The sequence below is a fragment of the Staurois parvus genome, unplaced genomic scaffold (assembly GCF_062004578.1).
Source record: "Staurois parvus isolate SC_StPar_1 unplaced genomic scaffold, SC_StPar_1.0 ptg000015l, whole genome shotgun sequence".
NCBI lineage: Eukaryota > Metazoa > Chordata > Amphibia > Anura > Ranidae > Staurois > Staurois parvus.
Window position 1 is genome coordinate 761150 of NW_028317811.1, and position 16502 is coordinate 777651.

Here is a 16502-nt window from a genome sequence, read left to right on the forward strand (position 1 = left end):
ATATAGTTACAATACAATAAAAAAAAAAACAAGAGAATTAAGAGGGCCCTACTCATAAGAGCTTACAATTTAATAGGGTGGCGCAAGTGGTACAAAGGGTTATAACTGTGGGGGATGAGCTGCTGGAAGTAATAAATGTTTACTTGGAGGCGTGATAGGCTTCCCTGAAGAGATGAGTTTTCAGGGATCACCTAAATGGCAGCCACATAAAATAATTAAGGAGATAAAAATCACTAATCTTCCAGTAAGTTGCACTGAAAAAAATTGGTCTACAGCAATACAATGTTTAGCTTTACTAACAAATAAGTACATATGGGCAACGTCGGGGATATTACAAATAATGCTACAGAAGAAGTGTGTTAGTGAGCAGCAGGAGAAAATTAGAATGCGACAATAGAATTAAAATAACTCCTATATCTTTACATTTCATTTTTTTAATGTATGATAGTAAGCAGAAGACAGATTGACAAATTTTATCACTTAAAGGGTCTCGGTTGGCTTTTTTTCTGCTTTATCACAAGAAATACAAGTGGATACCTTTGAAAAATTGAGCGTAGCTTTACATTTCACCCTTTCCATATAGGCTTTGAGTGTCAAATGTGCTCTTCCCTTTCTCTTGTGGGGGAACACGTATCTAATTTTGATAACTAAAAGAAAAATTGGAAGCATTTTGATTCCACTCTGGTGAAATATACATGATTTAAGACTTCTATATGTCCATAAATCCCCCTACCCCTAGCACCAACCCAAAGTCGTAAGCTGCCACCACATAAGTCTATTGGCTTTTTCCACATATGCATACCACAGTCTCCATTCATTCCTACTGAAAGGTTGTCCACTGTAAGGTGGGAATGGAGATTACAGGAATGGAGATTGCTCAAAATGGCTTGGCATGGATACTTTTGAATCAGTGCTAGATAACACACAGTAGGCTGCACAGAGAAGATCTTGCAGGAGTGTGGATTGGTAATTGTAAGACTTTAGTTGGGATATTTCTTTAAAGGGCAACTGTATTAAAAGTAGTACAGTCATGCTTTAATAACACAATGACTAGTAATTAATCTGCAGATGGCTTGCTTTATCTCAGTGTGAATCACTTGCCTAGCCTCTCTACTTTATACTTGCCATTTGTCTGTAAACACACCTCTGTACTCCATTCCCCCTAGTAAGCAGTCCTGATATCCTCCTTTCCAGGACCGCATACTCTTGACTGCTTGCATCAGTGTCCTCCAAACCATTTTCATTAACCTGGAACAGGTAAGGATGTTTCTTCTAGGAATTAAAAATGTCCTGCTAATACAGTATGTTAACCCTTGATTTTCAGGACGTACCACAATTAACATTCAGGTTGTCAAGTGACACATTAACAGGATATACAAGAGCCATAAAAATAAAATTGCAAGATGGATCACCAGGCCAGTAATGAAGTATCAGTCTATAGGAATCATAACATTCTTTGCATGAGAGAATACCCACCCGCTGTGCTTAAACATTGCTGTGTCTAAAATAATACATCTTTATACAATATATTGTTAAAATTACAGTACATAATGCATTCTAAAACACCAAAGCCCCATATGAAATGCATTCAGTGATTACATTGGTTATGTACACCTATCTAGTACCCATAAAAAATGCACATGATCAGCCATAATTCAAGGGTGCACCTCAGAACCCAAATGATGCTCAGATGGTATTAAAAGGTTTCAATATTTACACCTACATCACTAGCATCAATGTCAATAGTAGACACAAAACATGATCGTTCGATTCATGTTGTGTACACAAGTACCAAAATTTGTCAGATCAGAATTGTTTTTAATCATTCTATTTTGATTGTTTTATGTGTACTGTAACTTACGTTTCCTGTTCTTAGCTGTAGGGAGCGGAACCAGGCATGGTCTCTTGCTGCTTCTGTCCAAGGACACTTCTCTGCACACCACTGTTGTAAAGAGTGGTCACTTGAGTAGTTAAGAACTTCCTTCTGTCTCAAGTCGGGGAGGTTGGGGGGCTTAAAGCTACGCCAGCTGGTCGATCCCTAAAGCTGGGGCCCCACCATTCATCAGACCTCCCTCTGTACACAGTAACCGTCCAAGCCCTTGCAGACCTGCCTGTTTGCCATACATGTGCACAGATGGCAGTTTGAGACTTTTATACTTCATACCCCTGATCCAAGTCCATAAAAAGCCCCAACTGCCTGGAACACATTTAACAAAGGGCCCTGCAGTTCCATTGTGGTTCAGGATATGGCTCCAAATGTCCAGCTGAACAAGCACAGCTCATGAGACACTCACCTAGAATGTGTTCTGTGAAGTGGCTCTCTCTCACTGCCAGGAGAAACACACCAGCTCCTAGGCAGATCAGCTTTCTGCTAGTAACTCACAGATGCTCTCTTCTATAAAGTATTGGCTGTGCATTATAAATTATATTATAAACTACACTCTTAGGTTTCCATATTGATTACTAGCATATTAAGAGTTTACCTTGCCATTGTGACCCACTCCCTAGAAGAGCTTATTAAAAATATTCCAATGGGCAGGAATCAGACACCAACCCCGACTGCCAAGTAAATACACAATTGAAAGAATAATGGGATTTTTTAAGTGCCAAAGACATGATGCAACCAACCACATAAAATGTAAGAATTTTATTGTATAATGACATATAAAAGCAAAAAAACAAAAATATGATACTGTTAAAATCAACATTTAGTTACACTGGAGATTACTGTGACTTTTTTGTGAATTATTGCAGCAGCTTCCGTTCAACATGTTGCACCATTAACTGGCTTCTTCAGGAGTCTTATGACTACTCCAACTGTTGTTACTATCAAACAAACCAAATACATATATCAGTACAAATTTTTGTTTGGATTATATTCATATATAAAGAATATACAACATGAAATTTACAACAAATTAGTTCCTCAGAGGGCTTCATGCCAAAAGGCCTTGGGCAGATCCCACAATGAACAGGGCAGTTATTTCAAACCATACATTACAAAATTCCAGGCACTCAAGGAGATATATATGTGGCCATAGGAGGGAGAGAGAAAACCACAGCTCCTGATAAATACCTATAAAGATCATAAAATATATTCATATTAAACAGTAAAGGGAAAGCACATTCATAGTATCTAATTTAAGTCACCAATCATCATCCATTATTACCTCATGGGAGATGGAACATGGCATACAGCTGGTTGGTTGGTAAACATCCCAAAATTGGCATAAGTGTATTCAAAAATCCCCTTTTGGAATTCTTAATGTATGGTTTGAAATAACTGCCCTGTTCATGGTGGGATCTCCCCAAGACCCTTTGGTATGAAGCCCCCTGGGGAACTTATTTTGTGATTTTCTTGTAATTTTCATGTTGTATATTCTTTATATACAGTATGAATATCAAAACACATTTTATGTAATGTGCTGATATATGTATTTGGTTTGTTTGACAGTAACAACAATTGCAGTACTAATAACACTCCTGAAGAAGCCAGTTCATGGTGCAACGTGTTGAGCGGAAGCTGCAGCAATAATTCACAAAAAAAGTCACAGTAAACTCTAGTGTAACTAAATGTTCATTTTAACAATACCGTATTTTTAGTGTTTGGTTTTATATGTCATTATACAATAAAATTGTTACATTTTATATGGTTGTTATGTTTTTGGCACCTAAAAAATCCTGTTATTCTTTCAGTTGTCTATTCACTCTCTAGAAGAGGCAGCCTTATGCATTTTGGTATCCTGCCACATCACTACGCTGCCTCTCTGTTCTTTTAACATGGGATTCCCAGTGAAATGTTGGACAACGTCATGCTCAATAGGTTCCTGCTAGGTTGATGGAGGGACACAGTACTATATTCAGGTTAGTGAACAAACTGCTGAACAGCAGCTGCCTACAAGTCTGCCCATTACTATTAAACGCTCTCAAAAAGGTGCCATTTTAAAGTTTAGTAGAACTAAAACTCATGGCTTTGTCTACATGTTTTATGAACAAAGCTGAGGTCCAATAAATTGGTAGAATTTCATTTAAACCTCCTCCTCGATCCCCTACAGTCCGGCTTCCGTCCCCTACATTCCACCAAAACTGCCTTACTCAAACTCTCCAACGACCTGCTAACCGCCAAAGCTAATGGCCACTATTCAGTGCTCCTACTCCTTGACCTCTCTGCGGCCTTCAACACAGTCGACCACCCCCTCCTCCTCAAAAAACTACACTCCCTTGGCCTCAGAGATTCTGCTCTCTCCTGGCTCTCATCCTACCTGTCACAACGCTCTTTCAGCGTTACCTATAATGCTACCACCTCCCCCTCACTCCCCCTCTCTGTTGGGGTCCCTCAAGGCTCCGTCCTCAGGCCCCTTCTCTTCTCCATCTACACCTCCTCCCTTGGCCTACTCACACTCTCACGGCTTCAACTACCACCTATATGCCGATGACACACACAAATCTCTCTCTCAACCCCCCACCTCACCACCTCAGTCTCCGCCCGAATCACACACCTATTGAGTGACATATCAGACTGGATGTCGCTCCACTTCCTTAAACTGAACCTCTCCAAAACAGTTTCTTGTCTTCCCCCCAGCCCGGACACCACCCCCCATTGACGTCTCCGTCACATCCAACAACGCCACCATCAAACCCGCCCCGCAGGCCAGAGTACTTGGTGTCATTCTGGACTCCAACCTATCCTTCCAGCCCCAAGTGCAATCTTTAACAAGCTCGTGCAGACTCCACCTCCGCAACATCACCAAAATACGCACGTTCCTAACCCCAGAAACCACTAAACAGCTCATCCACTCCCTCATCATATCACGACTCGATTACTGCAATTCCCTCCTTACTGGCCTGCCTTGCCGCTGGCTATCCCCACTTCAGTCGATCCTGAATACGGCTGCCAGACTCATTCACCTTTCCAACTGCTCCATTTCTGCCACCCCCCTCTGCCAATCCCTCCACTGGCTTCCGATTGCGCAACGGATCAAATTCAAAATCCTAACACTGACATACAAAGCCGTCCACCATACTGCCCTGAACTACATCACTGACCTAATATCCAAGTACCATCCAGCATGCACACTCCGCTCCTCACAAGACCTCCTTCTCTCTAGTTCCCTGGTCTCCTCCTCCCATGTCCGCCTACAGGACTTCTCCAGGGTGTCACCCATCCTCTGGAACTCCCTGCCCCAACCCATCAGATTATCACCTACTCGCCTCTCCTTTAGGCGCACCCTGAAAACCCACCTCTTCAGGGAAGCCTACTTCACCCCCTGCTAACTTGCCAACCTCCTCCACTCTCCTACCACCCCATCCCCCACAGCTATCTCCTCCTGTGCCACCATCCCCTCCCTCCTAGATTGTAAGCTCGAAAGAGCAGGGCCCTCGATCCCCTCATGTTTTGCATTGTATTGTTGTTGTTCTGTCACATGTTCTGTCCCCCTTTGTAATGTACAGCGCTGAGCAAACTATTGGCGCTTTATAAATACTGTATAATAATAATTTAAACAAAACCCAGGCAGAGGATGGCCAGTTAAGACTCCGACTACCCACCTTCTGCTTTGGAGGTCCATCGAACTCCAATACCACTGTGTACATAAAGTACTGTGCCTGGCAAAATTACCAAGCAGAGCCCAATGTACTCTAGGTGGGATCCAGATAGACTAATTAGTATATGTCTGTAACTGCTCTAAACCACATACTTCAGTGCAGAGATACATGTACTCTGTGCACAATGGCCAATACAGTTGCTGACCACACTTGTTATATGTAGTGCCTAATGAAAAGGTTAAAGTTCTATGGACTCAAGTGTATGTTGTGTGTCCTTGTTATTTTATTACAAGTACAATATAAAATAAACTAAACTATATGATAGAAAACATAAGATGTTTTTTAGTTTGACTCCTACAGAAAGAAACATTTACCTTTCTCCGCAGAAATGGAGCCTTTGTGAGCTTGAGAAAGGTTAGGTGTGGATTAAAATCCTTGCTTCCAGTAATATCCACATCCATATGCATGAAACTTTCTGTCACAGCTTCTGTTGGAAAAATGAGGCAGACTAAGTAAAATTCCTAAAATTTAGCATTTTAAAGCCAACAGCGTGTGTGTGTGTGTGTGTATATATGATTTTTATTAGGGGCGGACTGACCATTCGAGCATTCGGGCACTGCCCGAGGGCCCTGGGTCAGTAGAGGGCCCCATGAAATGCCCCTGGTACCTTTTATAGGTTTTTTTGGGTGTGCTTTGAGTGTGGGCAAGGACACAGGGGGCCCATGATCCCCTATTACCCGGGGGCCCCATGAGTTGTCAGTCCGCCCCTGATTTTTATCTGTTATTAGAGCCCAGAGACATACCATAAATATTCTCAATCCAGGAGGCTAGTTTGTAAATGGACACTTTGTCTTTGATGATATTTTCATCATATGGACAGAAGGTGAAGAAAACCTAAAACAATTTTACTCATTGATCAACACTTTTCATCCATCAATCAAACTAAAAATGGAATACTCAACACACACACACACACACACACACACACACACGTCAACTTCCTAGACACCACAGTATACATCAGGGATGATACGCTTCACACCTCAATATACAGGAAACCCACTGACAGATGCAACTATCTCCACAGTTCTAGCTTCCACCCCCAACACATGAAACGTGCCATCATACACAGTCACGCCTTTAGATACCACCGAATATGTTCTGATCCAAGAGACAAAGATAAACATCTCGGGACACTAGCAGACGCCTTCCATAAGAAAGGTTAAAAGGACAAAACTAACACCAGCATAAACACAGCCTTGAGAACCTGAAGAGAAAATCTACTTCAGTACAAAAGAGAAAAAAACAAACAAACAAACAACCGTGTACCTCTAGTATCCACATACAACCCAGCACTAGAAGGGATAAGAAAATTAATCAAAGATTTACAACCCATCATAACAGAGGGTGGAACTCTGCAAGAAATATTCCAGCAACCCCCAATACTGGCTTTCAGACAACCCCCCAACCTCAGAAAAACTAATCAGTAGGAAACTTCCTTCTGATTATGTCACAAATAATGGAAGCACACCCTGCAATAAAAAACACTGCAAACTGCAACCAAATCAATCCATCAAAAAGTGTCAGATACTCAAAAGGGATCTTCAATATCTTCGGATCATAAAGCTGCACCTCTAGTAATGTTGTGTACCTTATCCAGTGCGGAAAATGCAGCAAAGGATCTTATGTTGGCGAAACAGGACAGAAGTTGCAAACAAAGATGAATTTGCACAGACATACCATCAAGGAACATAAAGATGACTTCTGCACACCTGTGGGACACCATTTCGCACAACCAGACCACACAATGGGAGACCTCAATATTTTAGTTCTTAAAGGAAATTTCAAATCCATTCAGGAAAGAAAAAGTTTTGAACTAAGAATGATAATTCTATTTGACACAAGAGATAACGGCCTGAATTTGGACATGGGATTCCTCAATCATTATCCAACAGTTTTATGACTAACAGCTCAAGCTGGTCTCCCTCTGTGATGTGAGTTGTCTTCCCCCCCCATTGATTTTGCTGTGTCTTATCTCTAGCCTCTTTTTTTTTTTTCTCGCTTCCATCTCTTCGAACATTCTGCTAAAACTTTGTGATTTGTATAGTACTGCTTGGACCTTGAAGAAGGGAACACTCCCCGAAAGCTTGTCCTCAAAATTGTATGTTAGTCTAAATAAAAAAAGTATCACGGACAGTACTCAATTGTTTTTGTCACAAATGCACTAATTACGGCTACAATCATCTCATGAAGAACACTAGCAAATCCACCAAGGAATACCTCAGAAGAAGAAAAAAAGAGCTATGGACTGCCTTAGTCAAAGCCCTTGAAACCTGTTGAAATTTTGGAAAAGAAACCCAGAAACACAAAATCCACAAACAATTTGAAACTGAAGAAATTTTGCATGGGGAAGTAGACAATATATCTACAAGAAGTCATTTCTGCTAAACTTGGCAATACCAGATTTTGATGTTAAGGGTATTCTTACTTTTTCCACTGCACAACATTAACATCTATTATTTTTTGCTGAATAAATTGAAAAGCAAAAAGGTTCTTTTTGTTTTTATTCAAGCATATTTTCCTGTTCTAATATGTAAAAAAAAAAAAATCCACAATTTCCATTGAGTGTACTTACATTTTTCACATGACTGCATGCAAATAGCCATTTATGCACCATGTACGTGCTCAAAAGGCACATGGTTTTGTTGTGGCCCCCTCTATTGCAGAGTGCAGTTTGAAAACCTTTGAACAGGCATTTTCAGAGTCCTAATAGACCAATGACATTTCTGGACATATTCAAATTCAGATTCAAATTTTGAGGGGCTGACAGAATACAATGGATCTCTGGACTAAATCACTCTGGATTAAACCGAAGACTAAATATAATTTGTTTTAACTGAACAGAAATTAATTGGTCTAATACCTGAAATGGTATATTATGATCACAAAAATAATAGATGGCTGGAAAAGAAGATAAAATAAATGATGTTTCAAAAGTGTATAACACATAGAATGTATCATCTCCATACCCGTGACACTCAGAAGGAGGCCTGGGGCACATGCCCTGCATGTCAATGTCTAGCAAAACTCCTGCTTTTGACACTGTATGCATGCATGCTTGTTCAAAGGCAGAGGCATCATACACAAATGAGAACACTAAAAAATGTTCAGATTGTCATCTGCAGAAAATATATACTAAAATCATCCCATTAGCTTTTAGATGTCTCAAAGTGTAACACCATTGGGCATTGCACATGTACAAGATAGATAACAGGCTTATTGATTTATTGGTAGGGCAGTTTGCAGTGAAGCATATGTGCACTGTATGTGATAGTTGCAGGCACTAGAGGGACCATGTGATCATAGAAGAAGACTGGATGTGTTTCCTTTGTATTTCAGGGACATGTACACATATATACAGATATAAAATATATGACAATTATTGCCCTATATTGGTAAGTGTTGGTGTAGAAATTAGAGGATGCAAGCTAAGAACTCTGGGCAATATGTTAAGGTTCAGCTGTATTATGTCTTTAGGTTATCACTGGATGATAGACCTGGTCTGTACTGGCCAACTTAATACTACAAATACACCTTATAAGCAAGAAAGCTATCCAACAAACAAACTGAGGAATTACATGTCCAGTATAGCTGAGAGGGCATGCTGGGATTCTACAACTTTGACAGTAGAAATCTGCCCCAGATGATTCAGCATTTTATTCTGTACCTGCAATTCTGCAGAGCAGTTCCTGTGCATTCTCTGTAATCTTTACGAAAAGAACTTGATCTTTGAACTGTCCGATACCATGAAGTGTTAGTCTCAGTGTTTCACCTTTCAGTAACGTCTCCACTTTTTCCTTGCTTTGCTGTAATGCTGAGACAGCCCTGGTAGAAGAGAATAATAGTAGGCATTTCAAAATATAAATTTTTAAAATAAGATAGTACTCTAAATTGAAAGCTTTTTTGTATGGGATGTCTTACCAGCAGTGTCAATTCCTGTTTTCTTACCATTGAAAAATGCACATCTATACAAGTATAAGTATTAGGTTTTTTGCAGCAGCCATAACAATAGCATTTTGTGCTCATATTTCCCCAACATTAATTTATATTAATGAATGCAATGTGTAAATTGTATTTTAGATTGCTTTCTACAACACGAGTATGAGAAAGATTACATTTTAGAAAGGACTACACAAACCACCTTAGTATTGCAGAGCATAAACGTTTCTTTAGTTTTGGCATTCATTAATTATAACCAGGACAATGGTAATTTTAAATGTAAATGGAATATTGGTTAGAAACAGCAGATTATGATGTGGTATAGGCTTTAGGCAAAGCATACATTGACTAATACTCTTCGAGGATATGAAAAACTGGTTTCATGGCTATTCTAATAATTCAGATTGATTTACTGAAGCTGTAGAGCATGTTGTTTCACCTAACTTACTGAATGAAGTGAATCAAATCGAAAATTCACCTTGCAAAGAATACACAAACATAGGAGAAAAGATTTTTAAAAATAGTATTTTTAAATGCTTATGATTTGAGGATTAACGTCAGCACAGCTTCACTGCATTCTCGAAGCAAAATGAAATGTTAGTTTGCAAAATGATTTTCACTTAGCTTAGTAAATGAGGTAAAGCTGTACTAATATTAACCATGCAAGTACATGCAAACAAAAATCCAGTTTTTCAGTTTGCTCTGAACTTGATTGGGTAATTTTTGCAAAGTGAATTTTCATTTGCCATAACCTTTGACTAAGCCCAGTGAAAATCCCCTTTCACGCTCCTTTATTAAATCAATTGCTTCTTTTGGGTCCCCCTATTTTCCTGCATAGTCAGGCAAAATGCATTTCCCATTCTTTCATCCAAAAGTCAGTAAACAGTCCATGCGTTTGGTTTTGTTTTATTAGGGTTTAAACAGCTTGGATGGGGTCTAGGAGTATATGGGATGCCCAATGGAACTGAAACAACTTGGAGAATAAACTTTTTATGTACAAAAAAGAAGATCAGCGCACAGTCTTTTCTAGGAGCACTTAGTCCCCTTTAAATGAACATTCTTCAGACCCTAAATGAAAATCTCATACACCTGGCTGCCATGAAGAGTATCCCAGGGCAAGGGATTTCGAGACACATAAGTATACTGTCCCAGGGAGAACTAGTTGTGTATTGCACTTGACTGCCCTCTCCCTTGTGGGCCCATGGGGTGTAGAGGTACTCATACTGTCCTGCTCCTGTAGCTTTAAAAAGGTGAGCGTGCTTTCAGGCCTGGGCTGGCATCTTCCCCTGCTGACAGGTTGTCATTTCCTGTAGACTGTAGAACAGTGGAGGTCCCTCTTTCAAGCTCCCAGCCTGTAGGTAGGCCCCCCTCCTCTGGGGCCCCCTCCCAGGCTCCACACCAGCAGCACTTCCTCACTTCATCTTCCACCCGACTCTTCTGTTGGCCAGGCTCTCTCATATTTATGGGCTGATCTCCCACATTTATGACCTGGGATTGGTCAGGCTATCAGGTCATAAATATGCAGATCAGCCCCTCCTCACCTCCATCTGCTAGCTTTTAGAAACTTCAAGTCTGTAGAGCAGGGAGAGGTACCAGACAACTGTCAGGGCAGGAGCGGAGGAATGGGCAGGCAGGGCTAATGGTAGGGTCACGCAGCGACTGACAACAGCCGCTACTCACAGACCAGAGTCCCTCAGGGAGTCTAAGCCCCAGGCTGCCCTTCACCAGGGCCCCTGATGGTGGGGATGGACTTGACGCAGCCTGAGACCAGGTCGCGGCCCCCGAGTAACCCCAGCTGCGGTAACGACTGCCGCCAATGGCGTACAGCTGGTGGGAGCCAGATGGAAAACGTATAGCGTGGTCGGACAGGCCGGGTCGATAACTAAGCAAACAGTACAAGACGGTAGACAAGAACACTCAGGTCATGGGCCGGGTTCAGCAACATGAGGTTAGGTAATGGGATAAAGCAGAGAATAGTCTTGTCCAAGCCGAGTCAGTTACCAGGAGAGCAACGAGAACAGAACAGGAGCTTGCTGCAAAGGAACATACAGGACACAAATTCAAAGAGCAACTGCAGACAGCAGGCTTAAATGTGATCAGCCACACCCTTCTGGAGGAGAAGCCGCAGAGGCCTGAAAGCATAAAGGCTCCCACCATGCTTAGCAGGAACTTAAGATGGATGCCAGCACATGGAGCAACACAATCTCTGAGGAAAGGTAGGACCTTGACAACAACTGATCTGTAGAGCCCTCCAGCCCCAACCTGCAGTAACCTTGCTGACTCACACCTAGGCTTCTAGCAAGCCTCTAACTATACACAAAAAACTAACTGCACTAGAGGATGTTACAGTTTCAAAGACAGTGTATATATATATATACATATATACACATATATACATACATACATACATACACACACATACATATACACATACACACACACATATATACACAGTCCTGAAATGATGGTGGTCGTATTTGCCCCTTTTAATAAAATGTTACCAATTCGGTTTCTGATCACCCGAACAAGTTGAAAACATGTATTGTCCCATTTGCTGGCTTTTAAAACTTCTTACTTTTGGCATTAGGAAAGACAACCCATTAACATTTCTGTTTTGGAATTAGGAAAGATAGGCATACTAGACCTTAGCAACATGTAGGTGTGGTTGGTGCATAAAAAGCCACAGGATACTCTCTAGGAAATGTGCACGTATGTATGACTCTGTAGAAGGGTAAAAAGTATCTGGGCAATGCCAAGGTAACTAATTGCTAAAATAATACTGATATTTTAAATTTTGGACCAAAATATGTGTTCACTGAACTACACTATTTTACACACAAAAATCTCAGTTTTGGGTAGAAGCTAGAAATGTTATATGGGTGCACTCATCCAGGCTCACCTTCTTAGAAACCTTATAGAAAGGGTCTTTTAGATTGCATTACCCAGAATTAAACAGGAACTAAAAGGCATAGCTGCAGTAAAAGTGATGTTTGCAAATGCTCCCTCGCCATTACAAAATGCAAGTACTACATGCAATTTATAGATCTAGTTTGGAAAACAAATGTGTATATTAGTTATTCATTAACATCTAAAATGGAATTAGGCATCTGGTGAAAGCAGCCATTCCACTCCTACTCTGTTAGAGCAGTGAACTTGAAGTGGCTAACAAATGAAGCAGCTTCTCAGAACAGTATAAGATCTATGAGTCAGCAAAATGGATGTTATTAGAACTTTCCCACTCATTTGCTTTGTATAATCATAGAGTCCCTTTATAAGAATCTCATTAACTGTATGTTGGGATTCCATGTACAAAGCAAAAATAAATAAATAAAAAAAAACACTCTTGAATAAATGGACCTTTGGAGACTTTTTGTTAAAGTACTCCTCTAAAGAAAGACAACCCTTAACAAGCCATTTCTATATCAACATGGTACAAAAAAAACAAACACATACCCATACATAATAGAATAGTATGAGTGAGTGCATAATGCCAGAGAGTATACAGGAGCTCTAAAAAGGCAAAAAAAGTGGTTTCCTAAGCAGTTTTCTGATGGAGCACATTATGCAGTTTGCTAAAGTGAACTGCAGGAACATTAAACTCAAGAAACATCATGTTATCTGAACTAAGAGTTATTTATCACTACTGCTCTGTGTGACCCATGTTGTTCCATAGCCTGTAAATTCTAACAGTAGCCTCTCTCATATTCTCTGTAACATTGTAAATTTGCCATCAAATAGAATAATAGGCTAGTAATAAAGATGTGTGTGAAGCACTGTAAAAAAAATAGCATAACAGACATCACTAAGTAAAATGTTCATCTCCTGCCACAATAGTAATCGTTTTGAAATCTCCTGAATGTCTATTTTTATTTTCTTCCGAAAAAAAAAAAAAAAAACATTCCATATTCACATTTTTCATTCTTACCGTTGCACTTCTTCTTCACCTTTCAGATGTGCTACTAAAATTGTGAGATGCACTCTGTCTGCTGGTATTAGGGCTTTTAGTAGTTTAGGTTCCTTTAAAACAATGTGCTCTTGAAGATCTTCAATCAAATCTAATATCTGTAGATAAATACGTATTTAAAATTGTAATTTCTTTTTTCAATTAAGCAACTCAATTTCAATCTATTAAATCAAACCCCCAATATAGTTACACTAGTGACTAGAATATAAAATATATCTATCACACATGCAATATATTGTGGGGCACTGACTGGCAAGATTGTGGTGTGTGTGTGTGTCACCAAAGTTTCTCACCTACACATGGTGAGGGGATCCAGGATTTGAGCCTGGTGTCCAGCTCTGGGTCCTGGAACCCAGAGTCTTTGTAGAGGTTTGGGTGAAAATACCCTCCATTTCAAAGTTCACATATTGCCTAGTAGCCAGAGGTCATTAGTTAGTCTCAGGCTGTCCATAGGCCTCTTTACATGTGAACTGTGAGCTCAGGGCTCCCTCTCTCTCTGCTGTGAGAGCTGACTGCTGAGTATAAAGGCTGCTGCTATATCTTAAAAGGTTCAAGAAATGCTTGTTTGTTTTGGGAAATCTATTAGGAGACACTCAGTTGAACAGGATCATGAACTGACCTTGGTTTAATTAGTGGCTGAGACAAGTAGAGGTTTTGTTTGTTTTATGTCATGGACTTACTGTAAAAAGCCCTCTATCATTGAACCTTTTTGGGCGCATTGCTGAATAAAAGTGCAGGACAAACCTATCCGAGTTGTTCCTGGATGTCCCTCTCTCATGCATGGTTTATCTCTGCCAATACCAGTTGAGCCAGTCATATATATTTGTAGCACTACCTCATAGGAGCCGCTGGACAGGATGGACCCTCTGTTCCTTGCCTCAACCTTCTCAAGAACCTCAGCCCCTCTGACCAAGTGCATCCATGCAATGTCACAGGAAATCATTAAAAATACTTAGCACCCAGTGGTAGTGCTATATCAAAGATAACAGGTACCAAAAGGCAAACTTAATATATTATCATCACCCAATTTGCTTGGTAACTAGGCAAGCATAAAATGAATTAACAATGGTAATAATATAACTTAGCAAAAAAAGTGACTAAACAGTAAGGTCTAGGTATAAGATGATATATGGTTTCCAGTTCAGCATAAACAATAGCAAGATCAGCTCAAGTGCAGCAGTGAGTAGTAATAAAGTTTAATCAATCGAGTGCTGGAACTATACTGTCAGAGTACATTTCTAGTCCTAGACGAACTGGTTATGCACTATACAAAAGAAAAGGTGGATGGTAGTGAAGGAGGTTGGGGAACAAAGGGGGCTTGCAGAATAATTACGGGAATGGCAGTCCTTTGAGATGTTCTTCTGCTGCTATCGCTGATGCGTTTTAAAAGTGTTGGTGCACCTAAAGTTAGTCCCAGTTAACCTGCATGCAGTATAGGTACCAGGGGCGGACTGACAACTCATGGGGCCCCCGGGCAATAGAGGATCATGGGGCCCCTGTATCCTTGCCCAAACTCAAAAAAGCCTATGAAAAAGGTACCAGGGGCATCTCATTTGGCCCCCTACTGACCCTGGGCCCTCGGGCAGGGACCAAGTTTCCAAATGGTCAGTCCGCCCCTGCACATATGTGAGCCAGAGCTAAACTCTTTCACACAGCAACGGAATTCTACAGCATCTGTTAATGCTCATTAACACACTTCTAGCTTTGGTGAGTGTTTTGGATATATAAAACAGGCATTTAGGTTGCATCAGGCGGCACTCGATAAATGAGATGTTTATTTTTCTGCAAGGTTAACCACTTGCCCTCCAGAAGATTTATCCCCCTTCCTGACCAGGCCATTTTTGCGATACAACGCTGCATTACTCTGACAATTGTGCAGTCATGCAACACTGCACCCAAATTACATTAATGTCTTTTTTTTATCCAAAAATTGAGCTCTCTTTTGGTGGTATTTGATCGCCTGTGTGTTTTTTAATTTTTTGTGCTATAAACAAAGAAAGATTGACAATTTTGAAAAAGAAACCTATTTTTTTTATTTTTTGCTATTTAAATATGTCTAGTAAAAAAATGAAAAAAAATAAAATTTAGGCCAAAATGTTTTCTGCTACATCTTTGCTAAAAAGAAAAAATTCCAATACATGTAAATTAATTGGTTTACGTGAAAAAAGTCCTAGTGTTTACAAATAGCAGTATTATATACTGGAATCATCTTCTTCCCTTTTTTTTTTTCTTTTACTAGTAATGGCTGCGATCAGCGACTTATAGCGGTCGGCATTCTGACACTGGGGGGGGGAACTGTCATTGACATCCCCCGTGACACCAATACAGTGATCAGTGCTAATAAAAAGCACTGACACTACTAATCGCACTGGGCAGGAAGGAGTTAACATGTGGGGCGATCAAAGAGTTAACTGTGTGCTATTTTACTATGTGGGCTGTGTGTCAGTCAGTCCAAGTTAACCTGCATGCTGTATAGTCTCGGCACAGGTACAAGGTAGATATGTTGCAGATGCAGTAAATGTGTAGTATAATGCTGTATAGGGTTGGTATAGGTGCAGTCTAGGTTTTACATAAGTGCGATATAGGAGTGCAGAAAGAGTGTGCTATGCACCGAGTGCACTTGGAGTCCTGCTCAGTCCCTGCTATCAAAATCTGCAATGGGCGTACAGCTCTCTCACCAGTCCCCAGAATACATACACTCTGTAAATTACCCAATACAGAAATATAAAAATCAGGGTTTTTTTTCAAGTTCCTCCAGTATCTGCATACAAATAGGGAACATTTATACAGGATAAAAATCAGAAAATCAGGCAAATAGGTTATTTTTTGTGGGGCGTTTCCTTTTATTTGTGGTAAAATGCAGACACTACCTGGTTTTCAACCTATACTTATAAATGTCTCCAAAGTATTTGAAAACTGCAAATAAAAAAGAGAATCTTACCAGTGGCTATGTGTTTCCTGCCTTTAGCTTTCAAGTTATTCTGTAGGAAATGTG

At 40.3% G+C, this 16502-nt stretch overlaps 1 protein-coding gene across 1 annotated transcript in view; it reads right to left on the reverse strand.

The window, feature by feature from the left end:
* The window catches only part of LOC149473423 (uncharacterized), a 93475-nt gene that overhangs the window by 18804 nt on the left and 58169 nt on the right, over positions 1–16502 (reverse strand). Inside the window, exons 4-6 of the mRNA XM_089678584.1 lie at positions 13469–13605; positions 9272–9429; positions 5919–6031 (exon numbers count right to left, since the gene is read on the reverse strand). Coding sequence (XP_089534710.1) covers positions 5919–6031; positions 9272–9429; positions 13469–13605 — 408 coding nt within the window. The remainder of the gene's footprint in view (positions 1–5918; positions 6032–9271; positions 9430–13468; positions 13606–16502) is intronic.